General features: G+C 45.8%; 1 protein-coding gene across 1 annotated transcript in view; it reads right to left on the minus strand.

The window, feature by feature from the left end:
* TTC24 (tetratricopeptide repeat domain 24) overlaps positions 1–22,997 on the minus strand; it is a 65,009-nt gene that overhangs the window by 2,436 nt on the left and 39,576 nt on the right. Inside the window, exons 7-10 of the mRNA XM_082275252.1 lie at positions 19,556–19,665; positions 14,884–15,008; positions 2,920–3,034; positions 187–257 (exon numbers count right to left, since the gene is read on the minus strand). Coding sequence (XP_082131378.1) covers positions 187–257; positions 2,920–3,034; positions 14,884–15,008; positions 19,556–19,665 — 421 coding nt within the window. The remainder of the gene's footprint in view (positions 1–186; positions 258–2,919; positions 3,035–14,883; positions 15,009–19,555; positions 19,666–22,997) is intronic.

Here is a 22,997-nt window from a genome sequence, read left to right on the forward strand (position 1 = left end):
GTGAGAAAAATGCTCCTTACATTGGTGGTCAGTGAGAAGAGTCCTCATCAAGACAACACAGCCAGAAGCAACAAGACCATGTCAGATGATCGCAAATGTTACCAGCTTCACATTATGTGTGGATGTTCTTCCAGCCAATGAGAAAGGATAGACCTCCATCCACAGATCACACTACAGTACACTTACTTTTGTTGGTGTTCTTCATTGTGCAGTTCTGGTAGACGGGCTCAGGCTGCAGGTAGGTGTTATTCAGATTGCTAAAAAGGAGACAGGAATGGTCATAACCCGTTCCCACCATGACACCGATTTAAAAAGCACAATGAACAGGGTTGTCACCTTATTACAAGAAGGATGAGTGCATAGGTGGAGGAATGTATGAAGGTAATAGAAGTACAGAAATACGTCAGGAAATGGGACTGCCCCTCTGCTGTGTTTGGGGCACTTTGAGGGCCAAAGAAAATTTCTGCTTCAGCCTTTAGGAACCAGAGTAAAAAAAAAAATCAGGCTGCATGCAAGTAGTAGAGGTCAGGAGTGAGTAACATACAGAGTTCAGGGATCAGGAGTGTGTAACGGACATAATGCAGGGGTCAGGAGTGTGTAACGTACAGAGCACAGGGTTCAGGAGTGTGTACCATACACAGTACAGGGGTCAGGACTGTGTAACGTACAGAGCACAGGGTTAAGGAGTGTAACATGCAGAGGTCAGGAGTGGGTAACACACAGAGTGCAGGGGTTAGGAGTAGGTAACATACACAGTACAGTACAGGGATCAGGAGTGTATCATACAAAGTACAGGGGTCAGGAGTGGGTAACGCACAGAGTGCAGGGGTCAGGAGTGGGTAACATATATAGTGCAGGGGTCAAGACTGGGTGACACACATAGTGCCGAGGTCAGGGGAGGGTAGCACACATAGTGCAGAGGTCAGGGGTGGGTAGCACAAAGAGTGCAGGGGTCAGGAGTGGGTAACATACATAGTGCTGTGGTCAGGAGTGGGTAACATACATATTGCTGGGGTCAGGAGTGGGTAACATACATAGTGCTGGGGTGTCAGGAGTGGGTAACATACATAGTGCTGGGGTCAGGAGTGGGTAACATACATAGTGCTGGGGTCAGGAGTGGGTAACATATATAATGGCGGGGTCAGGAGGAGTAGCGTACAGAGTACAGGGATCAGGAGTGTGTAATGTACAGAGTACAGGGATCAGGAGCGTGTAATGTACAGAGCACAGGGTTCAGGAGTGTGTACCATACACAGTACAGGGGTCACAAGTGTGTAACGTACAGAGCACAGGGTTCAGGAGTGTAACATACAGAGTACAGGGGTCAGGAGTGGGTAACACACAGAGTGCAGGGGTCAAGAGTGGGTAACATATATAATGCAGGGGTCAAGACTGGGTGGCACACATAGTGCAGAGGTCAGGGGTGGGTAGCACACAAAGTTCAGGGGTTAGAAGGCGGTAACATAAATAGTGCTGTGGACAGGAGTGGGTAATATACATAGTGCAGGGGTCAGAAGTGGGTAACATACATAGTGCTGGGGTCCAGAGTGGGTAACATGCATAGTGCTGGGGTCAGGAGTGGGTAACATGCATAGTGCTGGGGTCAGGAGTGGGTAGCATACATAGTGCTGGGGTCAGGAGTGGGTAACATACATAGTGCTGAGGTCAGGAGTGGGTAACATACATAGTGCTGGGGTCAGGAGTGGGTAATATACATAGTGGTGGGGTCAGGAGTGGGTAGCGTACAGAGTACAGGGATCAGGAGTGTGAATTGTATAGAGTACAGGGATCAGGAGTGTGTAATGTATGTAGTACAGGGGTCAGGTGTGTGTAATTTACAGAGTACATGGTCGGGAGTGTGTAATGTACAGAATACAGGGATCAGGAGGTGTAATGTACAGAGCACAGGGGTCAGGAGTGTGTAATGTACAGAGTACAGAGGTCAGGAGTGTGTAATGTACAGAGTACAGGGGTCAGGAGTGTGTAATGTACAGAGTACAGAGGTCAGGAGTGTGTATTGTACAGAGTACAGGGGTCAGGAGTGTGTAATGTACAAAGTACAGGGTTCAGGAGTGTGTAATGTACAGAGTACAGGGGTCAGGAGTGTGTAATGTACAGAGTACAGGGGTCAGGAGTGTGTAATGTATGGAGTACAGGGGTCAGGAGTGTGTAATGTACAGAGTACAGGGGTCAGGAGTGTGTAATGTACAGAGTAAAGGGGTCAGGAGTGTGTAATGTAAGGAGTACAGGGGTCAGGAGTGTGTAATGTACAGAGTACAGGGGTCAGGAGTGTGTAATGTACAGAGTACAGGGTTCAGGAGTGTGTAATGTACAGAGTACAGGGATCAGCAGTGTGTAATGTACAGAGTACAGGGGTCAGGAGTGTGTAATGTACAAAGTACAGGGATCAGGAGTGTGTAATGTACAGAGTACAGGAGTGTGTAATGTACAAAGTACAGGGTTCAGGAGTGTGTAATGGACAGAGTCCAGGGTCAGGAGTGGGTAACACATAGAGTCTAGGAGTCAGAAGTAAGCTCCCCCCCTTACTTTTGCCCAGCGGGTGCCCAGTGCGGCTGTCAACACTGGTTGCTGTGCTGGGGATATGCAGGGAAACTCTGGGGGGGGGGAGATTTGGACCCCCCTATCCCCCTCCTTATCTACGCCCCTGGACATTATTGACTATAAGAGATTTATGTAGTTTATATTATTATATTAGGACACTTTTGGGATATTTCTCTGCACGCTGAGATGGAAATGTATGAATATTTCTCTGCTATATCAGGACATCTATGATCACGTGAGCGTTGTTTTTTCACTTTTGCGCTTGCTGCACGTTGAAATTGTCACACAAAAGCTCTACGGATTGATTATTATATACATAATTAGGAAGTGGCGGGTGACTACATCTGGCCCAATTACCTGTTGGCATGCGGATAATTCCTGGCGCAGGCCGCGTCCGACTGTTCGCAGTCTTCGGAAAACTCATTAGCGACCACTGTGAGGGTGTCAGACTCCTCCTCATCTCCCCCTATGTCTGCAAGACAAAACAAAAGACCCTCAACAGCTGCTCTCATTGTACGCCGAACATGTCCGGGGGGATGCCGAGTGACAACGCGGCGACAGCAAAATAAAAATATAATGCAGGTGCGGCGTGAATGCGTGTTACGCTTGCTGCGAAAGATAACAATCACGCAAATTTATCTCTAAATTGCTGCTGGGAAGATGGCTCTGTTACAGATACACTTTAAGGGGCGGCGGGGGAGGGACGGGCATTTGAAGGACAATGAGATAGGTGTGAAGTCTTTTGCACCTGTCACTGCATACATCCTGTGGCGTCCACATGCATGGCATTATTTTGAATTGCCAATCGCCTCATAAAGTGACCCTGTTGCCAGATCATTCGCATGGGCACCATGAAGGTTTCCCACACTGTTTGTAATTCCCTCCTAGGATTGTTAGCTCCATCTAGTGGCCAAAATGGGGTATTTTTATTTATTTATTTTTGGGGTTATTTCAGGAAAATACCGCATTATGGCCACTAGCTAGAGCTGTTGACCATAGCAGAATCATATTACAGACAATACAGCACGTTCTTGGTGCCTGTGAGAATACTTAAAACACGCATATAGCAGCAAATCTTTCACACGTAGACCCCGATATATGAAATTAAAGGAGTGATTCCCCCAGCAACACTGACTGTGTTGATTGGATAATTGAGCAATCTTTAAAGGAAAGAACATCGTATAACATATGGCTGACAGGAAGAGAATACAAGTGAATGATCAAATCTCAATCCCTGATAGGTAAGAGTGTATAGTAAGTACAGAAAGGTTTTATGAGTGTTTGCAATCAGCCCTGAGCTCAGGCAGGAGATAGGGCAGCTTCTATGAGGACCCTACAGCCCAACACTCAGCCCAACGAGCCTGCTCTGACAGGGAGAGAATACAAGTGAATGATAAAATCTCAATCCCTGATAGGTAAGAGTGTAGTATAAGTACAACTGGTTTTATGAGTGTTTGAAATCAGCCTTGAGCTCAGACAGGAGATAGGACAGCCTATATGAGGACCCTACAGCCCAACACTCAGTCCAACCAGCCTGCTCCGACAGGGAGAGAATACAAGTGAATGATCAAATCTCAATCCCTGATAGGTAAGAGTGTATAGTAAGTACAGAAAGGTTTTATGAGTGTTTGCAATCAGCCCTGAGCTCAGGCAGGAGATAGGACAGCCTCTATGAGGACCCTACAGCCCAACACTCAGCCCAACGAGCCTGCTCTGACAGGGAGAGAATACAAGTGAATGATAAAATCTCAATCCCTGATAGGTAAGAGTGTAGTATAAGTACAACTGGTTTTATGAGTGTTTGAAATCAGCCCTGAGTTCAGGCAGAAGATAGGGCAGCCTCTATGAGGACCCTACAGCCCAGCGAGCCTGCTCCGACAGGGAGAGAATACAAGTGAATGATCAAATCTGAATCCCTGATAGGAAAGAGTGTAGAGTAAGTACAACAGGATTTATGAGTGTTTGCAATCAGCCCTGAGCTCAGGCAGGAGATAGGACAGCCTCTATGAGGACCCTACAGCCCAGCGAGGCTGCTCCGACAGGGAGAGAATACAAGTGAATGCTCACATCTCAATCCCTGATAGGTAAGAGTGTAGAGTAAGTACAGAAAGGTTTTATGAGTGTTTGCAATCAGCCCTGAGCTCAGGCAGGAGATAGGGCAGCCTCTATGAGGACCCTACAGCCCAACACTCAGCCCAACCAGCCTGCTCCGACAGGGAGAGAATACAAGTGAATGATCAAATCTCAATCCCTGATAGGAAAGAGTGTAGAGTAAGTACAACAGGTTTTATGAGTGTTTGCAATCAGCCCTGAGCTCAGGCAGAAGATAGGGCAGCCTCTATGAGGACCCTACAGCCCAGCGAGCCTGCTACGACAGGGAGAGAATACAAGTGAATGATCAAATCTAAATCCATGATAGGTAAGAGTGTAGTGTAAGTATAGGAGGTTTTACGAGTGTTTGTAATCAGCCCTGAGCTCAGGCAGAAGATAGGGCAGCCTCTATGAGGACCCTACAGCCCAACACTCAGCCCAATGAGCCTGCTCCAACAGGGAGAGAATACAAGTGAATGATCAAATCTCAATCCCTGATAGGAAAGAGTGTAGAGTAAGTACAACAGGTTTTATGAGTGTCTGCAGTCAGCACTGAGCTCAGGCAGGAGAAAGGACAGCCTTTTTGAGGACCTTGCAGCTTAATACTTGGCCTGATAAACCTGCTCTGACAGGGAGAGAATATAAGTGAATGAGCTTATCTCAGTCCCTGATAGGTAAGAGTGTAGTGTAAGTACAGAAGGTTTTATGAGTGTTTGCAAACAGCCCTGAGCCTAGGCAGGAGACACGACAGCCTCTATGAGGACCTTACAGTTTAATACTCAGCCCGACAAGCCTTCTCTGACAAGGAGAGAATACAAGTGAATGAGCAAATCTCAATCCCTGATATGTAAGAGTGTAGGGTAAATACAGAAGGTTTTATAGCAGCCTCTTTCGGGGGACCTTACGACCCGATACTAAGCCTGACAAATCTGCTCTAACAGGGAGAGAATACAAGTCAATGGTAAAATCTAAAAATAGGAGTGTACTGTAATTACAGGAGGTTTTATGAGTATCTGCAATCAGCACTGAGCTCAGGCAGGAGATAGGACAGCCTCTTTCGGGACCTTACGACTCGATACTAAGCCTGACAAATCTGCTCCAACAGGGAAAGAATACAGTGAATGATAAAATCTCAATCTCTGATAGGTAAGAGTGTAGTGTAAGTACAGAAAGGTTTTATGAGTGTCTTCAATCAGCACCAAGCTCAGGCAGGAGATAGGGCAGCCTCTTTCGGGACCTTACGACCCGATACTAAGCCTGACAAATCTGCTCCGACAGGGAGAGAATACAAGTGAATGATAAAATCTCAATCTCTGATAGGTAAGAGTGTAGTGTAAGTACAGAAAAGTTTGAGTGTCTTCAATCAGCACCATGCTCAGGCAGGAGATAGGATAGCCTCTTTGGAGTCTTTACGGCCTTACAAGTGTAGCGGGGTTAAATATGCCTAAAGAACTGTTGATATGTGAGAAGGAACAGGCTCCCTCTAGTGGTAGCTGCATGGAATTTCCCGGGCTGTGACTTCTTATTTTGGCTAGATGAAGAGACTACATCTCCCAGTGGGCATTGTAAGATCCAGGGTGCACGGCTGCACCGCACAGAGTTATGGGGGAAGTTATTTAAAGGAAGGGAGGAGCCAAGCTCGCTCTCTTCTGCGCTGGACTCCGAGGAACTAAGAAGCTGGAGCTGAGGACTGATGCTGGATATTAGGCCAAAGCCTCTAAGCCTGCAGTGACGACGTTGAACCGTCCCATCTTAAGCACGAGACACATTCCCGGAGCCTGTTACCGCTGTTCGCAGAGACCGGAGCCGTCCACTAGAAAGACCCCGCGAGGCTGCTATCGAGCCAAAGGACTGAGATCGCAGTGGAGCGCGCGAAAGGGAAACTCCTGTGGTGAGAGGGCACTTGCCCAAAAAGACTGACTTTGTCTGTCAAGGAAGTGGCTTTACTTACATATAGCGATAGCGCAATAGAAGGTGATATACCCCGGGGTAGATTAGCATATCACTTCAAGACACTCTTAGACAATCAATAATAACTTTAAAGGAGCCGCCAGAGGCCTACCGCACTCACGGAAGTTACCGCTCAGCTACACAGACACCCTGCAGTAACAATCAACAGTCCACTGTTCTTTTCTCTCTCTTGATCTTCACTCCTAATGCGGATTACAAATATATCTGCGCAGTTCCAGTGCTAGCGAAGATTCAAGAAGAAGAGGGAAGAGGACTTTGGGGAAGGGACTCAGATAGGCCTACTTATCTGGTACTGTGTCTAGCATCAATGAGGGGATAGTGTGGGGTATTTCTTTTATCTTTTAAAGCTGATTTAAGTGACCCATTTTAAGAAACTGTGTTTCATTGTATCTCCCTTGTTCAATTTGATATACAGTAAATTAAGCTTTGGTTAATTACAATCCTGTGTGCTGTTCTATTGTGTCACCCAGAAGGACTACCACCAAGAAGGTAATAAGTCACTGTTGCATACTGAAGTATTATATTCCAACCTGTGTATTCCTTTTATAGTCCAGTCCTATTCTGGGTCAGTTGTGCCTGAGGAGGGATCGAGCCAGTTCTATAGGGTTGTTAGGCAGGGCGTAGACCCAATAACATAATCAGCAGCTCCTGCGGGGGTGGTGCTACACGTGGGGGCTCGTCCGGGATTTCTACAGTCCTGCAACACAACCCTCTCAGCCACAGAATCCCCTCCCACGCAGAAATGGATCCTGCCGCTGCAGCTGAGTGGTGCAAGGAAGAGAATGTCACAGTGGAAAATGGCCTGGTGGTTGAAATCAAAGGAGAAGTCTGGACTGAAGAAAAGCTCCTCCCTGTTTTAAGGGCACTATCCACAGACAGGAAATTCTGGGTGATTGACATAAAAACCGACACAACCGTCCCACACACGTATGCACTGTGTGAGTGGAGGAAAGGGGTCCCTGACTATTTTAATGGGAACAGTGTAAAAACTACTGACCAAACAGAACTTTTCCTAATACATCCAGGAGTTCCTGCTGCAGGTCCCTCATCCACCACTCCTGGGGTATCCAGCCAAGAGAAAGGGGTCCAAGAAGGGCAACCCGAGTCATCACCTTTGTTGACTTTTAGCTCAGAACTGTGTACTGTTCTTGGGGAGATTGTAGCAAAATGTAGTAAGGACTCCCCAAGCTATCTGATGACTGGATATAGGAAACTCCGGACATTCTCTGGGAAACAGCCTGTGCCTTCAGCAGAAGATGGGTTCGAGGAGTGGTTAGACACCGCCACTCAGGCTTTGGAGGAATGGGAGGTACCAGAACAGCACAAGAAGCAGAGAATCACAGAGAGTTTAAGGGGACCTGCATTAGAGGCTGTACGTAATCTAAAGCTTAGCAAGAAGAACTGCTCTGCACAGGATTATTTGGACATTCTGCAAGATGTGTTTGGTCGGACGGAGAACGTGGCTGAACTTCTCTACCAGTTGGACCACTGTTATCAAGAAGAGGAGGAGAAGTTGTCTGAATTCATTAAACGCCTGGATAGGATTATCCACCAGATCCTGTTAAAGAAAGGAATAGACCCCCGGAAAGTAGATGAGACTCGTGCACGACAGGTTCTGAAAGGGGCTCAACCTTTAGATCCCATTGCCATACTGTTACGAACTCGTCAAGATGGCGGCATTCTAGAATACCCCGACCTGATTCGAATGGTCAGAGAGGAAGAGGTCATGTTGGATAACAAAAAGAAGAGTCGGCAGTTTGACTCAACTGCCCGAGTTAGAGTGATAAGTGTAGAAGAGGGTGACTCTCAAGTTGAACTCCTAAAGACCCAAGTGTCTCAGTTATTAGAAATGGTGTCCATCCTGACTGGTCAGGTATCCACTCTGCCCAAGGGGGGTATATCGGAGAAGCCAGATGAACCTGCTGGCCTCAGCGCAGATCCAGAGCCAAGACCTGCGAGATTGCTAACTTGTTTCAACTGCAGGGGAATTGGACATGTTAGAGGAGTATGTCCCAGCCCAGGAAAGGTTGCCACGAAACCTCGCAAGCCGGCGGGAAACTTCAGAGGACACCGGTGAAGGAGTCAACCAGGTGTCCGTCAGTTTTCAGGGACTCCAGGAGGCTCACCGGTTCAGGGACACTGAGTCAGGGGGTCAAGCCCAAATACAATACCCCCAGTTATAGACTCCGGGTTACTGAGGGAAGGAAAATCAATGCACACCGGGTTCACCAGGGGCCCATTCCAAGGAAGAAAAAGGAAAAGAGGGCCTGGGTACAGAGAACTGAATCAGACAACAAGGCTACATCAAGAGAATTCCCATCTAACCTGGTCGGGCCCTCCCCAGTGGTCTCAGTTCAGGTAGAAGGAATTTACACAAGAGCCCTCCTTGACACAGGGGCCCAAGTGACTCTTTTGTATAGAGATTTCTACGATAGACATCTTGCCCATCTACCTTTGCAGACGTTGGAAGATCTGGAGATATGGGGCATCGGGACTCAAAGTTTTCCCTATGACGGGTATCTGCCAATCAAGCTGACCTTTGATCCATCAGTGGCTGGCGAATCTGAAACCTTCGACACCTTAGCGGTGGTCTGTCCTCGTCCACCAGGGGCCAACAAAAGCTCTCTTATCGTAGGAACAAACACTGACCTGGTAAGGCGCCTTCTGACACAGCTGGTTCAGGGACAAGATGCTCCAGCGCCAAGGATCCACCCCATGCTACGGCAGGCCTACCAACGATTAGTGTTGGAGCAAGAGACCCCCGCAGAAGGTGTTGGACGACTCTGGAAGTTGGACAGAGCGGAAAAGGTCCTACAGCCAGGAGAGGTGGCCTGTCTTAAGGCTTCTGTTAAACTCACATGGCAACAACCGGGTCCTTTTATCATCTTTGAATCAGGTCAGAAGGAAAGAGAGAGAGGGATAGAAGTGATCCCTGAGGTGATCCCCTTGAAGGTGTTACAGAAAAACCGTGGAAGGGTTTTAGTGAGTGTCAGAAACACCTCCACTACACCGGTGAAGGTACCGGCCAGAGTGCTCCTGGGCCAAGTTAACCCGGCTACCCCAGTTGCCCCCATTGATCTTAAAGAAGAGGAACGGGGCGAAGCTGTCATAGAGGAGCTCTGCTCTGGAAACGCTTCCCTCCCACCGGAATGGGTGAAGCGGGCCAAGGCACAACTTGCTCGATGGAGGGAAATATTCTCTAAGGACGAGTTTGATGTGGGATGTGCCAGGAGTGCCACTCATAAGATCCGCCTGAGTGAGGACAAGCCTTTCAGGGAAAGAGTCCGGCGAGTCCCCTTAGGTGACTTAGAAGATCTACGTCAACAGCTGGCAGAACTCAAGAAGACTGGGATTATCCGAGAATCCAGGAGCCCATATGCTTCTCCGATAGTGGTAGTCCGGAAGAAAAATGGATCTCTGAGGCTTTGTATCGACTACCGAACGCTGAACAGAAGAACCATCCCAGATCAGTATACCACTCCTCGAATCGAAGATGCTTTACAGAGTCTGTCAGGGGCGAAGTGGTTCAGTGTGATGGACTTAAAGAGTGGGTATTATCAGATCCCCATGCACCCTGAAGATCGGGAGAAGACGGCCTTCATCACCCCTGTGGGGTTCTTTGAGTTCAATCGCATGCCGCAGGGGTTGTCCGGGGCCCCTGCTACCTTCCAAAGGCTGATGGAAAGGACCGTCGGAGATATGAATTTGATAGAGGTACTGGTGTACTTGGACGATGTTATCGTGTTTGGCAGAACTTTGGAAGAACATGAGGAGAGGCTGGAAAAGGTCCTGAAGAGGCTACATGAAGAAGGTCTGAAACTTTCTCCTGAGAAGTGCCAATTCTATCAGTCCTCGGTCCATTACCTTGGCCACATCGTGTCTGAAGAAGGGGTGGCCACCGACCCGGACAAGCTGGATGCTGTCGCTTCCTGGCCGAGACCCACAAATGTGACCGAGCTCCGGTCGTTCCTGGGCTTTTGCTCCTATTACCGGAGGTTTGTAGAGGGGTTCGCCCAGATTGCCCGACCTTTAAATGAGCTCTTGAAGAACGAAGAAGATGATGTTCCTGAGTTGGTAAAGCCGGTAAAGTCCACCATGGGACCCCGGAAGGCTAAGGAATCCATCCAGGATCAGTGGACCCCAGAATGCGAAGAGGCCTTTGTTCAGCTGAAGAAGACCTTAACCACTGCCCCTGTGTTGGCCTATGCGGACCCCACAAAACCATATGAACTGCATGTCGACGCCAGCCGAGATGGGCTGGGGGGGGTACTCTACCAGGAGCATGAGGGTCATCTGCGACCTGTCGCCTACGTGAGCAGAAGCCTATTACCTGCTGAAAGGAATTACCCTACCCACAAACTTGAATTCTTGGCCTTGAAGTGGGCAGTGGTTGACAAACTGAAAGACTACCTGTATGGAGCTGAATTCATTGTCAAGACGGATAATAATCCCCTCACTTATCTGTTGACTACGGCCAAGCTGGATGCAACAGGACACCGATGGTTGGCCGCCCTCTCTAGTTTCAATTTTAGCCTGAAGTATCGGCCAGGAATTGGAAACAGGGATGCAGACGCCCTATCCAGAAGGTTGCATGCTCCACAGGAACCTGAGGAAGAATGGACTCATTTGGCTCCAGAAGGGGTGCGTGCCCTATATCAGGGAACGGAATTTCAATCCAGAGGAGGGTCAAGAGCAGAAGAGATTGGGGTTTCGGTTGTCGGAGTGCCCAAATACTATTGCAGGGTGACCCGGATTGGAGGGGAAGATTTGCCCCGGCTGTCAAAAAGGGACTTGCGGAAGGAGCAGTTGGAAGACCCTTTGGGAAAACTTCTGTTGGAAGCCTTGGAGATCCAGCGCCCTGAGTTACTTCTAACTGACTCCCCTCAAGGGGCCCGTTTGTTGCATAAAGAGTGGACCCGGTTACAGATCAGAGAAGGAGTGGCCTACCGGAGAGGTCCATCTGAAGATCCGGAGGAGAAGTGGCAACTATTCTTACCAGCTAAATACAGAGAGGGAGTTCTGACCGCTCTTCATGATAATCATGGCCATCTGGGGCCCGAAAGAACCTTTCAGCTTGTCAGGGACAGGTTCTACTGGCCTTGTATGAGGGCCGAAGTTGAAGGATACTGTCATTCTTGTGTCCGGTGCATACAAAGGAAGACTCTGCCACGTCAAGCAGCCCCAATGGGCCATCTGCAAAGCCAGGGACCCATGGAGCTGGTGTGCATTGATTTCCTTTGCTTAGAGCCTGATCTGAGTGGCCAAGGGAATGTCCTGGTGGTAACAGACCATTTTACCAGATACGCTCAAGCATTCCCAACAAGGGATCAGAAGGCCTCAACGGTAGCCAAAGTTCTTGTAGAGAAGTTCTTTGTACACTATGGGCTACCACAACGCCTCCATTCTGATCAAGGAAGGGACTTCGAAAGCAGACTGATCAAGAGACTGTTAGATGTGTTAGGCATTCAAAAGACTAGAACCACTCCCTACCATCCACAAGGGGATGCCCAGCCTGAACGATTTAACAGGACTCTTTTGGACATGTTGGGAACTTTGAGCTCAGAGAAGAAACAGCACTGGGGAAACCATGTAGCGGCCATTGTGCATGCCTACAACAGCACTGTCAGTGATGCTACTGGCTATTCCCCTTATCGGCTGATGTTTGGGAGGGAGGCTCGGTTACCAGTGGATTTGGCCTTTGGCATTTCGCCTGATCATACCTCTTCAGCATCGCATAGAGGATATGTGGACCGACTGCGGAAGAGTCTGAAAGCAGCCTATGACAAGGCTCAGGCCACCTCTGATCAACGTGGACTGCGGAATAAGAAAAATTTCGACCTAAAAGTTCGGATCCATAATTTGCAACCAGGGGACAGGGTTTTGTTGAGGAACTTGGGTGTCCCGGGAAAACACAAGTTGGCAGACCGCTGGAAGTCCCAACCTTATGTTATCTGCAAGCAATTGCCGAACCTTCCTGTGTACCAAATCCGGCCTGAAGGAAGTGTGGGTCCATTGAAGACTTGGCATAGGAACCATTTGCTACCTCTTTCTGAAGCGGTTCGTATGCCCCCTGTGGAAGATTTGTCAGAGGCCCCTTCGACTTCTCGCCGGTCCAGACCAGTTACCAGATCTCAGACGACACTCCCAGATGAGGGGGAGGGAAGTTCTCCATCTGAAGATTTGGAAGATGAAGAGGAGGTACCTGACTGGTTGTGGTCATCTCAGTTGCCAGAACCCACACCTGCCTCCCAGTCTTCATCTGACTTGGCTGACAAAGGAGCCCTTCGGGCAGAAGCCCCTGAATTCATACCCTCTCACACGCTTCCAGAAGAAGTTGCTGAGGAAGAAGACCCTGAAGAGGAGGTTGCACCTTTCTCTGAAGAAGAACTCACTGCTCTTGAACCATCAGATTCCTATGTATGGGGACATGAAGAGGTGGACATTGATGAATCCGCTGAATTGCCTGGTCCTAGTACTTCTGTGAGCATGCCTCCACAGGAACAGAGGGAAAGGAGAGTCATTCACCCACCTAAGAGATTAACCTATGATCAATTGGGTGAATGTTCAGAAGAAGCTGTCTTTACCTCAAAAAGATCTCCTGACCAGCCTAGCTCTTCCACCGCCGATTTGGTGGAAGACAACCCTAGCTCACCCCCAGGCACATCTGTACAAGCCACCCAAGTGTCGGGGGTCTGTAACCAGACTTGTCTTCCCTCCCCCGACAATTGGTGGGAGGTTCCCTTGTCGAACCTGTGTTGTAATATGCAGTTGTTGAGTTTGGCTTCTGCTCCTGAAAAGCCAGATAACTCCCTGTTAGGCATATGTTAATGTTTTTTTTGTTATATAATGCCAACTTCTGCACTAGGGTACATACTGTTGACCTCTTTGGGGACCAAAGTTTCTCAAGTGGGGGGAGTGTGTAGCGGGGTTAAATATGCCTAAAGAACTGTTGATATGTGAGAAGGAACAGGCTCCCTCTAGTGGTAGCTGCATGGAATTTCCCGGGCTGTGACTTCTTATTTTGGCTAGATGAAGAGACTACATCTCCCAGTGGGCATTGTAAGATCCAGGGTGCACGGCTGCACCGCACAGAGTTATGGGGGAAGTTATTTAAAGGAAGGGAGGAGCCAAGCTCGCTCTCTTCTGCGCTGGACTCCGAGGAACTAAGAAGCTGGAGCTGAGGACTGATGCTGGATATTAGGCCAAAGCCTCTAAGCCTGCAGTGACGACGTTGAACCGTCCCATCTTAAGCACGAGACACATTCCCGGAGCCTGTTACCGCTGTTCGCAGAGACCGGAGCCGTCCACTAGAAAGACCCCGCGAGGCTGCTATCGAGCCAAAGGACTGAGATCGCAGTGGAGCGCGCGAAAGGGAAACTCCTGTGGTGAGAGGGCACTTGCCCAAAAAGACTGACTTTGTCTGTCAAGGAAGTGGCTTTACTTACATATAGCGATAGCGCAATAGAAGGTGATATACCCCGGGGTAGATTAGCATATCACTTCAAGACACTCTTAGACAATCAATAATAACTTTAAAGGAGCCGCCAGAGGCCTACCGCACTCACGGAAGTTACCGCTCAGCTACACAGACACCCTGCAGTAACAATCAACAGTCCACTGTTCTTTTCTCTCTCTTGATCTTCACTCCTAATGCGGATTACAAATATATCTGCGCAGTTCCAGTGCTAGCGAAGATTCAAGAAGAAGAGGGAAGAGGACTTTGGGGAAGGGACTCAGATAGACCTACTTATCTGGTACTGTGTCTAGCATCAATGAGGGGATAGTGTGGGGTATTTCTTTTATCTTTTAAAGCTGATTTAAGTGACCCATTTTAAGAAACTGTGTTTCATTGTATCTCCCTTGTTCAATTTGATATACAGTAAATTAAGCTTTGGTTAATTACAATCCTGTGTGCTGTTCTATTGTGTCACCCAGAAGGACTACCACCAAGAAGGTAATAAGTCACTGTTGCATACTGAAGTATTATATTCCAACCTGTGTATTCCTTTTATAGTCCAGTCCTATTCTGGGTCAGTTGTGCCTGAGGAGGGATCGAGCCAGTTCTATAGGGTTGTTAGGCAGGGCGTAGACCCAATAACATAATCAGCAGCTCCTGCGGGGGTGGTGCTACACAAGTCTTCTCTGACAGGGAGAGAATACAAGTAAATTGCAATCCCTCAAAGGTAAGACTGTAGTGTAAGCACTGGAGCTTTATAGATTATAAACAGCCTAATACTGAGTCTAAAACACATTGCCCACCTGACACCTTACTCTTCAAAGATGGCTGCCTGTTGAGTCTTGTAGTCTCTCTGGTCTTCATAGTTGCGTACAGTTCTTCCACCGGTTGAGCAGAACGAATGGCATGTTGGGATTTTCTCCGAGACCTATAGGAAAAGTCAACCAAGAGGCAAGATGGGAATTCGGAGGGCTCAGGAAATCTCTTATTTATGATTCAATTCTTTTCTTTCAGGTTATCTTAGGCCACATTGGAGCCCATGTGGGAGAACTGGCTCAGTGAATTTTTTGGGTCTTGGCTGGTGGAATTCACAGAAATAGGGTCTAAAAAAAGTCCAGTCTGTCTTGCCAAAACCTTTTTGAACCATGCGCTTTGCCCAAGCCTAGGCAAAACCAGCTATTTGCACCCTACCCTCATTAGCTCCGTGTGCAGACAGACTAGGGAGTCGGGAGGAAGTGATGTTGCACGCAGCATGGCTTACGCAGCACCTCATTGGCTGGAGACCTCTTCTTCATGGATTGGATGGAGTTTGCAGGAGATGGCTTAGTCTCCAGCTAACATCATACAATCCCGAAGCGATATGCAGAATTTGGGCGCAGTGTGTGGCCATCAGAAATGTTGGGGTCCCTTACACAGCTTTAGGCCTGGGCCCCTTTCACTCCTTTCATTTGGGTCCCCAAAGTCTCCCCCCCCCTTACATCAGGGTCCCAAGAGTCCCCATTCCTTAAATCAAGGTCCTCAGAGTTCCCCCTTACTTCAGAGTACCCAAAGTTCACCCTTACAACATTGACCCTCTTTCATTAAGATCCCTAAAGTCTTCCCTTACATTAGAATCCCAAAGCCCCCCCCTTACATCATTGTCCCCAGAGCCTCCCTGGCCATAACTTCGCCCTTAGCAGCAGTGCATCCTAATGCCTAGTTCTCCTCGTGGTGGCATCGGCCCTGCAGCTGCACATACTTTTCTTTCCTTTGCTCCCCTGCCCACTGGAGCTTTCACGGGGCTGGAGACCATCTCCTTGTCCCTATGTGACAGCACTGGGTGGAATGGGAGTAAATAACATTCCATCTCTACCCAGAAGTACCAGGTCTTCATCTTCACTCCCAGATGGAATGGAGGGAAGGTGAGTTAGACAACTGGTAGGACGACCATTGAAGGGTACCCCCCCTTACTTCAGGGTCCCAAGAGTCCCCTTTCCTTAAATCAGGGTCCTCCGAGTTCCCCCCTTACTTCAGAGTCCCCAGAGTTCACCCTTACATCAGAGACCCAACTTTCATTAAGATCCCTAACGTCTTCCCTCCCATTAGGGTCACCAAAGCCCCCCCTTACATCATGGTCCCCAGAGTCCCCCGGCCATGGCTGCGCCCTTGGCAGCAGTGCATCCTAATGCCTAGTTCTCCTCATGGTAGCACCGGCCCTGCAGCTGCACATACTTTTCTTTCCTTTGCTCCCCTGCCCACTGGAGCTTTCATAGGGCTGGTGACCATATCCTTGTCCCTATGAGACAGCACTGGGTGGAATGGGAGTAAATCACATTACATCGCTACCCAGAAGTACCAGGTCTTTATGTTCACTCCCAAATGGAATGGAGGAAAGGTGAGGAAGACAACTGGTAGGACCACCATTGAAAGGTGCCCCCTCTTACATCAGGGTCCCAAGAGTCCCCATTCCTTAAATCAAGGTCCTCAGAGTTCCCCCCTTACTTACAACATCGACCCTCTTTCATTAAGACCCCTAAAGTCTTCCCTTACATTAGAATCCCAAAGCCCCCCCCCCCCTTACATCATGGTCCCCAGAGCCTCCCTGGCCATAACTTCGCCCTTGGCAGCAGTGCATCCTAATGCCTAGTTCACCTTGTGGTAGCACCGGCCCTGCAGCTGCACATACTTTTCTTTCCTTTGCTCCCCTGCCCACTGGAGCCTTCATAGGGCTGGAGATCATCTCCTTGTCCCTATGAGACAGCACTGGGTGGAATGGGAGTAAGTCACATTACATCTCTACCCAGAGTACCAGGTCTTCATCTTCACTCCCAGATGGAATGGAGGAAAGGTGAGTTAGACAACTGGTAGGACCACCATTGAAAGGTACCCCCCCTTACATCAGGGTCCCAAGAGTCCCCATTCCTTAAAACAAGGTCCTCAGAGTTCCCCCTTACTTCAGAGTACCCAAAGTTCACCCTTACAACATTGACCCTCTTTCATTAAGATCCCTAAAGTCTTCCCTTACATTAGAATCCCACAGCCCCCCCCCCCCCCCTTACATCATTGTCCCCAGAGCCTCCCTGGCCATAACTTCGCCCTTGGCAGCAGTGCATCCTAATGCCTAGTTTGCCTCGTGGTAGCACCGGCCCTGCAGCTGCACACACTTTTCTTTCCTTTGCTTCCCTGCCCACTGGAACTTTCACAGGGCTGGAGACCATCTCCTTGTCCCTATGTGACAGCACTGGGTGGAATGGGAGTAAATAACATTACATCTCTACCCAGAAGTACCAGGTCTTCATCTTCATCTTCACTCCCAGATGGAATGGAGGGAAGGTGAGTAAGACAACTGGTAGAATCACCATTGAAGGGTACCTATGACTTCGCCTTGGAAAGGGTAAAGAACTGGTTCACTTTAAGGTCCACACCTATATATTTTTAACTTGGTTATACCTATGGCTTTTTTTTTAGCAGGAACTCGGGGGGAATGCAGTTCCGGCACCTTCAGAACTGAATGGGGTGCTTGGTTTGTGCTGGATGGCATAGAGATAGAGATGGCATGTGATGTACTCCCATTCCACCCAGTGCTGTCTTATAGGGACAAGGAGATGGTCTCCAGTCCAGCCCTGTGAACTGGCTACCCAGTGAGTAGGGGAGCAAAGGAAAGAAGAGCATGTGCAGCTGCAGGGCCGATGCCACCAGGAGGAGAACTAGGCATTAGGATGCACTGCTGCCAAGGGCGCAGCCATGGTCGGGGGCACTCTGGGGACAATGATGTAAGGGGGGGCTTTGGTGACCCTAATGTAAGGGAAGACGTTAGGGATCTTAATGAAAGAGGGTCAATGTTGTAAGGGTGAACTCTGGGGACTCTGACCTAAGGGGGGAACTCTGAGGACCTTGATTTAAGGAATGGGGACTCTTGGGACCCTGATGTAAGAGGGGGTACCCTTCAATGGTGGTCCTACCATTTGTCTTACTCACCTTCCCTTCATTCCACCTGGGAGTGAAGATGAATCAGTATATTTTTGCCCAGGGATCTTATGTAGCTAGGGGTCCAATTATTATTGGTGGGAAGGATCTACTGTTGAGGGAGCGATCTATTGTTGCTGGCTGCTTTAGGGTCTACTGATGCTGGCTGCCAGGAGATCCACTGTATTGTTACTGGCGGGCGTTTACTGTTGCTGGGGGAGGACCCTATTGTTGCTGGTAGAAACCTTATGTTGATAGGGGGTCAATTTCTGCTGAGAGGTATCTACCGTTGAGGGAAGGGTCTGTTGATGCTGGCTGTTGGGATATCTACTGTATTGTTATATCAGGGGTCTATTGTTGCTGGGGGGAATATATTGTTGTTGGGGAGAGGATCTGTAGTTGCTGGGGGAATCTCATATTGTTGGGGGGGGGATCTATCGTTGCTATAGGGCAGTGATGGCGAACCTTGGCACCCCAGATGTTTTGGAACTACATTTCCCATGATGCTCAACTAAACTGCAGAGTGCATGAACATCATGTAGTTCCAAAACATCTGGGGTGCCAAGGTTCTCCATCATTTCTATAGGGGATTTATTGTTTAAGGGTGGGACCTGTTGTTGCTGGGGGATCTATTGTTGCTGGGGAACCTATACCTGTACAGGATCGTCCTCAGAGGTGGGTATGGGGTGGAAACAAGGAGGGAGGGGGCATGAAAGAGGGGAATACCTGCACCTATTCTTTGAGATAAAAAAGTCCTGGTGATACCTATGTGTCTTTACAGGAGTGTGGCCACCACAGTGGCTACATTCTCTAGCAGTACGGAAAAACAGGGGGCGGAGCAGTGGCACTAATGCCTCGTTTCCACTGAGCGGTACGGTTCGGTTCGGTACGGTACGGTTCAGTACAGTTCGGAACGGTACACCTTGATCAGGCTTGCGTTTCCACCACCAACAGTACCTCAGCTCAACAGTACCTCAACAGTGTAGCTCCACCCTGTTGGTAGGGTACGATTGTGCTTGGTACCCCCAACGAAAGGGTCCCAAAAAAGTGGTGGTTCGATTCGGTTCAGTTCAGTACGGTTCGGAACGGTACACCTTGATCAGGCTTGCGTTTCCACCACCAACAGCACCTCAGCTCAACAGTACCTCAACAGTGTAGCTCGAACCCTGTTGGTACGGTACTAATGTGCTTGGTACCCCAACGAAAGGGTCCCAAAAAAGTGGTACGGTACGGTACAGTTCGGAATTAGGGTACCATTCACAACTTTTGACAATGGAAACGGCAAAAATTGCATACCGCACCAAACTGAAATGTACCGCTCAGTGGAAACGAGGCATAAGTCTACAGATGAGCATGGATTGGTGGTTCACGGTGAACCCTACAATGCCTTATACTGGCCAAGCAGTAGATCATAAGCTCTTCCACCAATCTCCACTTAAGAGATTTCAAAGGAGTTTCCCCTTCAACAGCTCTTCAATCCACATGAGTCTCTTAAAGGTACAGCACCCCCCCCCCCCATTATCTACTCACGGTCGGATCTCCTGAGGAGGAAACATCTGCGTTATGTTGGCGTATTCGTGGTTAGTCCTCGTGGATCGCCTTATGGAGTTCCCCCTGAGAATCTGGCCAGTGGATCCTCTCTACAACCAACAAAAAACAAAAAGATTACAATTTTGACCCCTTTCTATCCAGCTCTGGCGTCCCTTTAACCGGTTCTGGACCGGAAAGGATTTGCCCCCCTTAATGACCAGGCCATTTTTCGCAATTCTACAAATGGTTGGGTCTAGAAGAGAGTCCAGGAGTCAGTTTGCCCTCATCCCTACACTGAACATGGTAGCAACAAGGAACGACCCCCTAATTGGGACTTTAACGGGCAACTGCACATTTGTTAAAAATTCGTAATTTATTGATACAAATTTTGAAAAATACAAACATCACATGTAGGTTCTCATATAAAACAAAACTGCGGCACTGCGACAATTGCGCCGTCGCGCGACGCTGTACCCAAATAAAATTGATATCCTTTTCATTCCATTCCTTTTCATTCTCATGTGTTAAAAATTAGTAATTTATTGATACAAATTTTGAAAAATACAAACATCACATGTAGGTTCTCAAATAAAACAAAACTGCGGCACTGCGACAATTGCGCCGTCGCGCGACGCTGTACCCAAATAAAATTGATATCCTTTCCATTCCATTAACAAGAAGGGGAGGAGAGCAGATGTGTGAACGCTCCCCCTCCCCCTCCCCTCTACCCGGCGACACCCAATATCTCCCTTTTTTCCCCACAAATAGAGCTTTCTTTTGGTGGTATTTGATCACCTGTGTGGTTTTTATTTTTTGCGCTATAAACAAAAAAAGAGCGACAATTCTGAAAAAAATATATATATATTTTTCACTTTTTGCTATATAACATTCCCCGGAAAAAAAAAATCTAAATTTTTTCATCCTTTTGGGCCAATTTGTATTCTACTACGTATTTCTGGTAAAAAAAAAAAAGTGTATTTTGATTGGTTTGCGCAAATATTATCGCGTCTACTAACTACGGGAAAGATTTATGTCATTTTTTATTTTATTTTTTTATTATTAATGGCGGCGATCTGCGATTTTTAGCGGGACTGTGACATTGCGGCGGACAGATCGGACCCCTAACTGACATTTTTGACACTTTTGTGGGGAAACCGGTGACACTAATACAGTAATCAGTGCTAAAAATATCCACTGTTACTGTAATAATGTTGCCATGAAGGTCCTTGTTCAGGCACTTCCTGTTATAGGGTGACAATGCCCCATCCCTGTCTCCTGATTGTGCTCCTGTGTTGTCACCCTGTCACATGGAGGCTACAAGTGGCTGTTTCAACACACACTGGTCCCACTGTTGTCACCATCAGGAAACCCACCCTGAGAAATGCCATGTAGCCATTGCTGGGGTGCATGTAGATAGGAAGTGGCTGCAATAAGGCCACAGGAGATCAGCAGCACAGAGATGTAACAAATACTGTAAATCTTTTTCTTGATGTTTGCATCTACTTTAATCCCTTTTTTCCCCCCTATGTTTAGGATGAAAATTAAATGTGCTTTCATTTCTAGGATTAGTTGTATTAATTGTTTATGAAATAATTAGACTTTAATCATGAATTGTGTTCTGTAGATTCGGCTCCAAGGTTGTGCTCAGAAATGGAGGATGGAATGCGGTCACTGCTAATCTGGGTGGGATTGTGTTCAATGACCACACACAGAGCGGTCATACATGGAGACTAATGCTGGCCCTTTACATCGAAAAATGACATTCTTCAGGGGAAAAAATGTATTTAGTGAATAGTTTTATTTTATTTTTTAATTCAATTCTGATATGCTTTATTATTTAATTTGTAATAAATTAATCATTAATTAATCAATTGCCTATAATATTAATTTATATTAATAGATTTATAATAATTACATGAATAATGAATCAATTATCTATAATAATTATTTAAATGAATTATAATATATATATATACAATGAATGAATTATTTATAATATTAATTTATATTAATAGAATTATAATTAATATATATATATATATATATATATATATATATATATATATATATATATATATATATATATATATATATATATCATATTACATTAATAATGAATAAATAATTATTTAATAAAATTATCAATACTAATTTCTATTAATTATAATTTAATTTAATTTATAATATATATATATATATATATATATACACACACACACACACAACGGTATATATATATATATATATATATATAATGTTATTTTATATTATATTACATTTATAATAAATCAATTATCTATCATATTCATCTATATCCATAGATTCATAATCTATATATTTATATTATATTATTTTATATTATAATACATTTATAATAAATCAATTATCTATAATAATATTTTATAATAATAGAATTAGTATTTATAGATAATAGAATTAAAAAAAAAATACAGTATATGATGTGTGTATATATATATATATATATATATATATAGATATATATATAACATTAACAATTAATCAATTATCTATAATATTAATTTATATTAATAGAATTATAATTTATATATATATCTATATATATATATATATATATATATATATATATATATATATATATATATATATATATATATACACATTATATTAATTTATATTATATTACATTTAGAATATATCAATTATCTATTATATTTATCTATAGTTATAGATTTATAATAAATATATTTAGATTAAATTATTTTATATAACATTTATAATTAATCAATTATCTATAATAATATTTTATAATAATAGAATTAGTATTTATAGATAATAGAATTTAAAAAAAATACAGTATATGATGTGTATATATATATATATATATATATATATATATATATATATATATAACATTAACAATTAATCAATTATCTATAATATTAATTTATATTAATAGAATTATAAATTATATATATATATATATATATATATATATATATATATATATCGAAGAGTAGGGAACAGGGAGATGGAATTACCATGCAATCACCGGGTTGTGGGATAGAGGCCCAGGTGATACTCCCAGTAGGAGGGGGAAATGGACTTTGAAGGGCTGGTATAGTAGTGAACAACAAAGGGATTAAAAATATAATATTTTATTCAAAAAGACAATACATCATTAAAAACATACACAAAAATACATGGACATATTTGGCATATGTATCACAAACTTGACTTATCCATGTAGTAACATTGAGATGTGGCTATGGTTGGTTCGACGCGTTTCGCCTGATTGAAACAATTAGCTTCTTCAGGAACCAAAAAAGTTCTAGGCAACAATGGCCTCTGATGTAGATATTAACAGAAAAGAAGAAAAAACAAAAATTATAAAGGAACACATCATGTGTACATATAGTCAACAAACTATGCCTTTGACAGTTAGTATCAAGGCAGGTATACA

This window comes from Pelophylax lessonae (genome assembly GCF_965119305.1).
Source record: "Pelophylax lessonae genome assembly, chromosome: 13".
Taxonomy (NCBI): domain Eukaryota; kingdom Metazoa; phylum Chordata; class Amphibia; order Anura; family Ranidae; genus Pelophylax; species Pelophylax lessonae.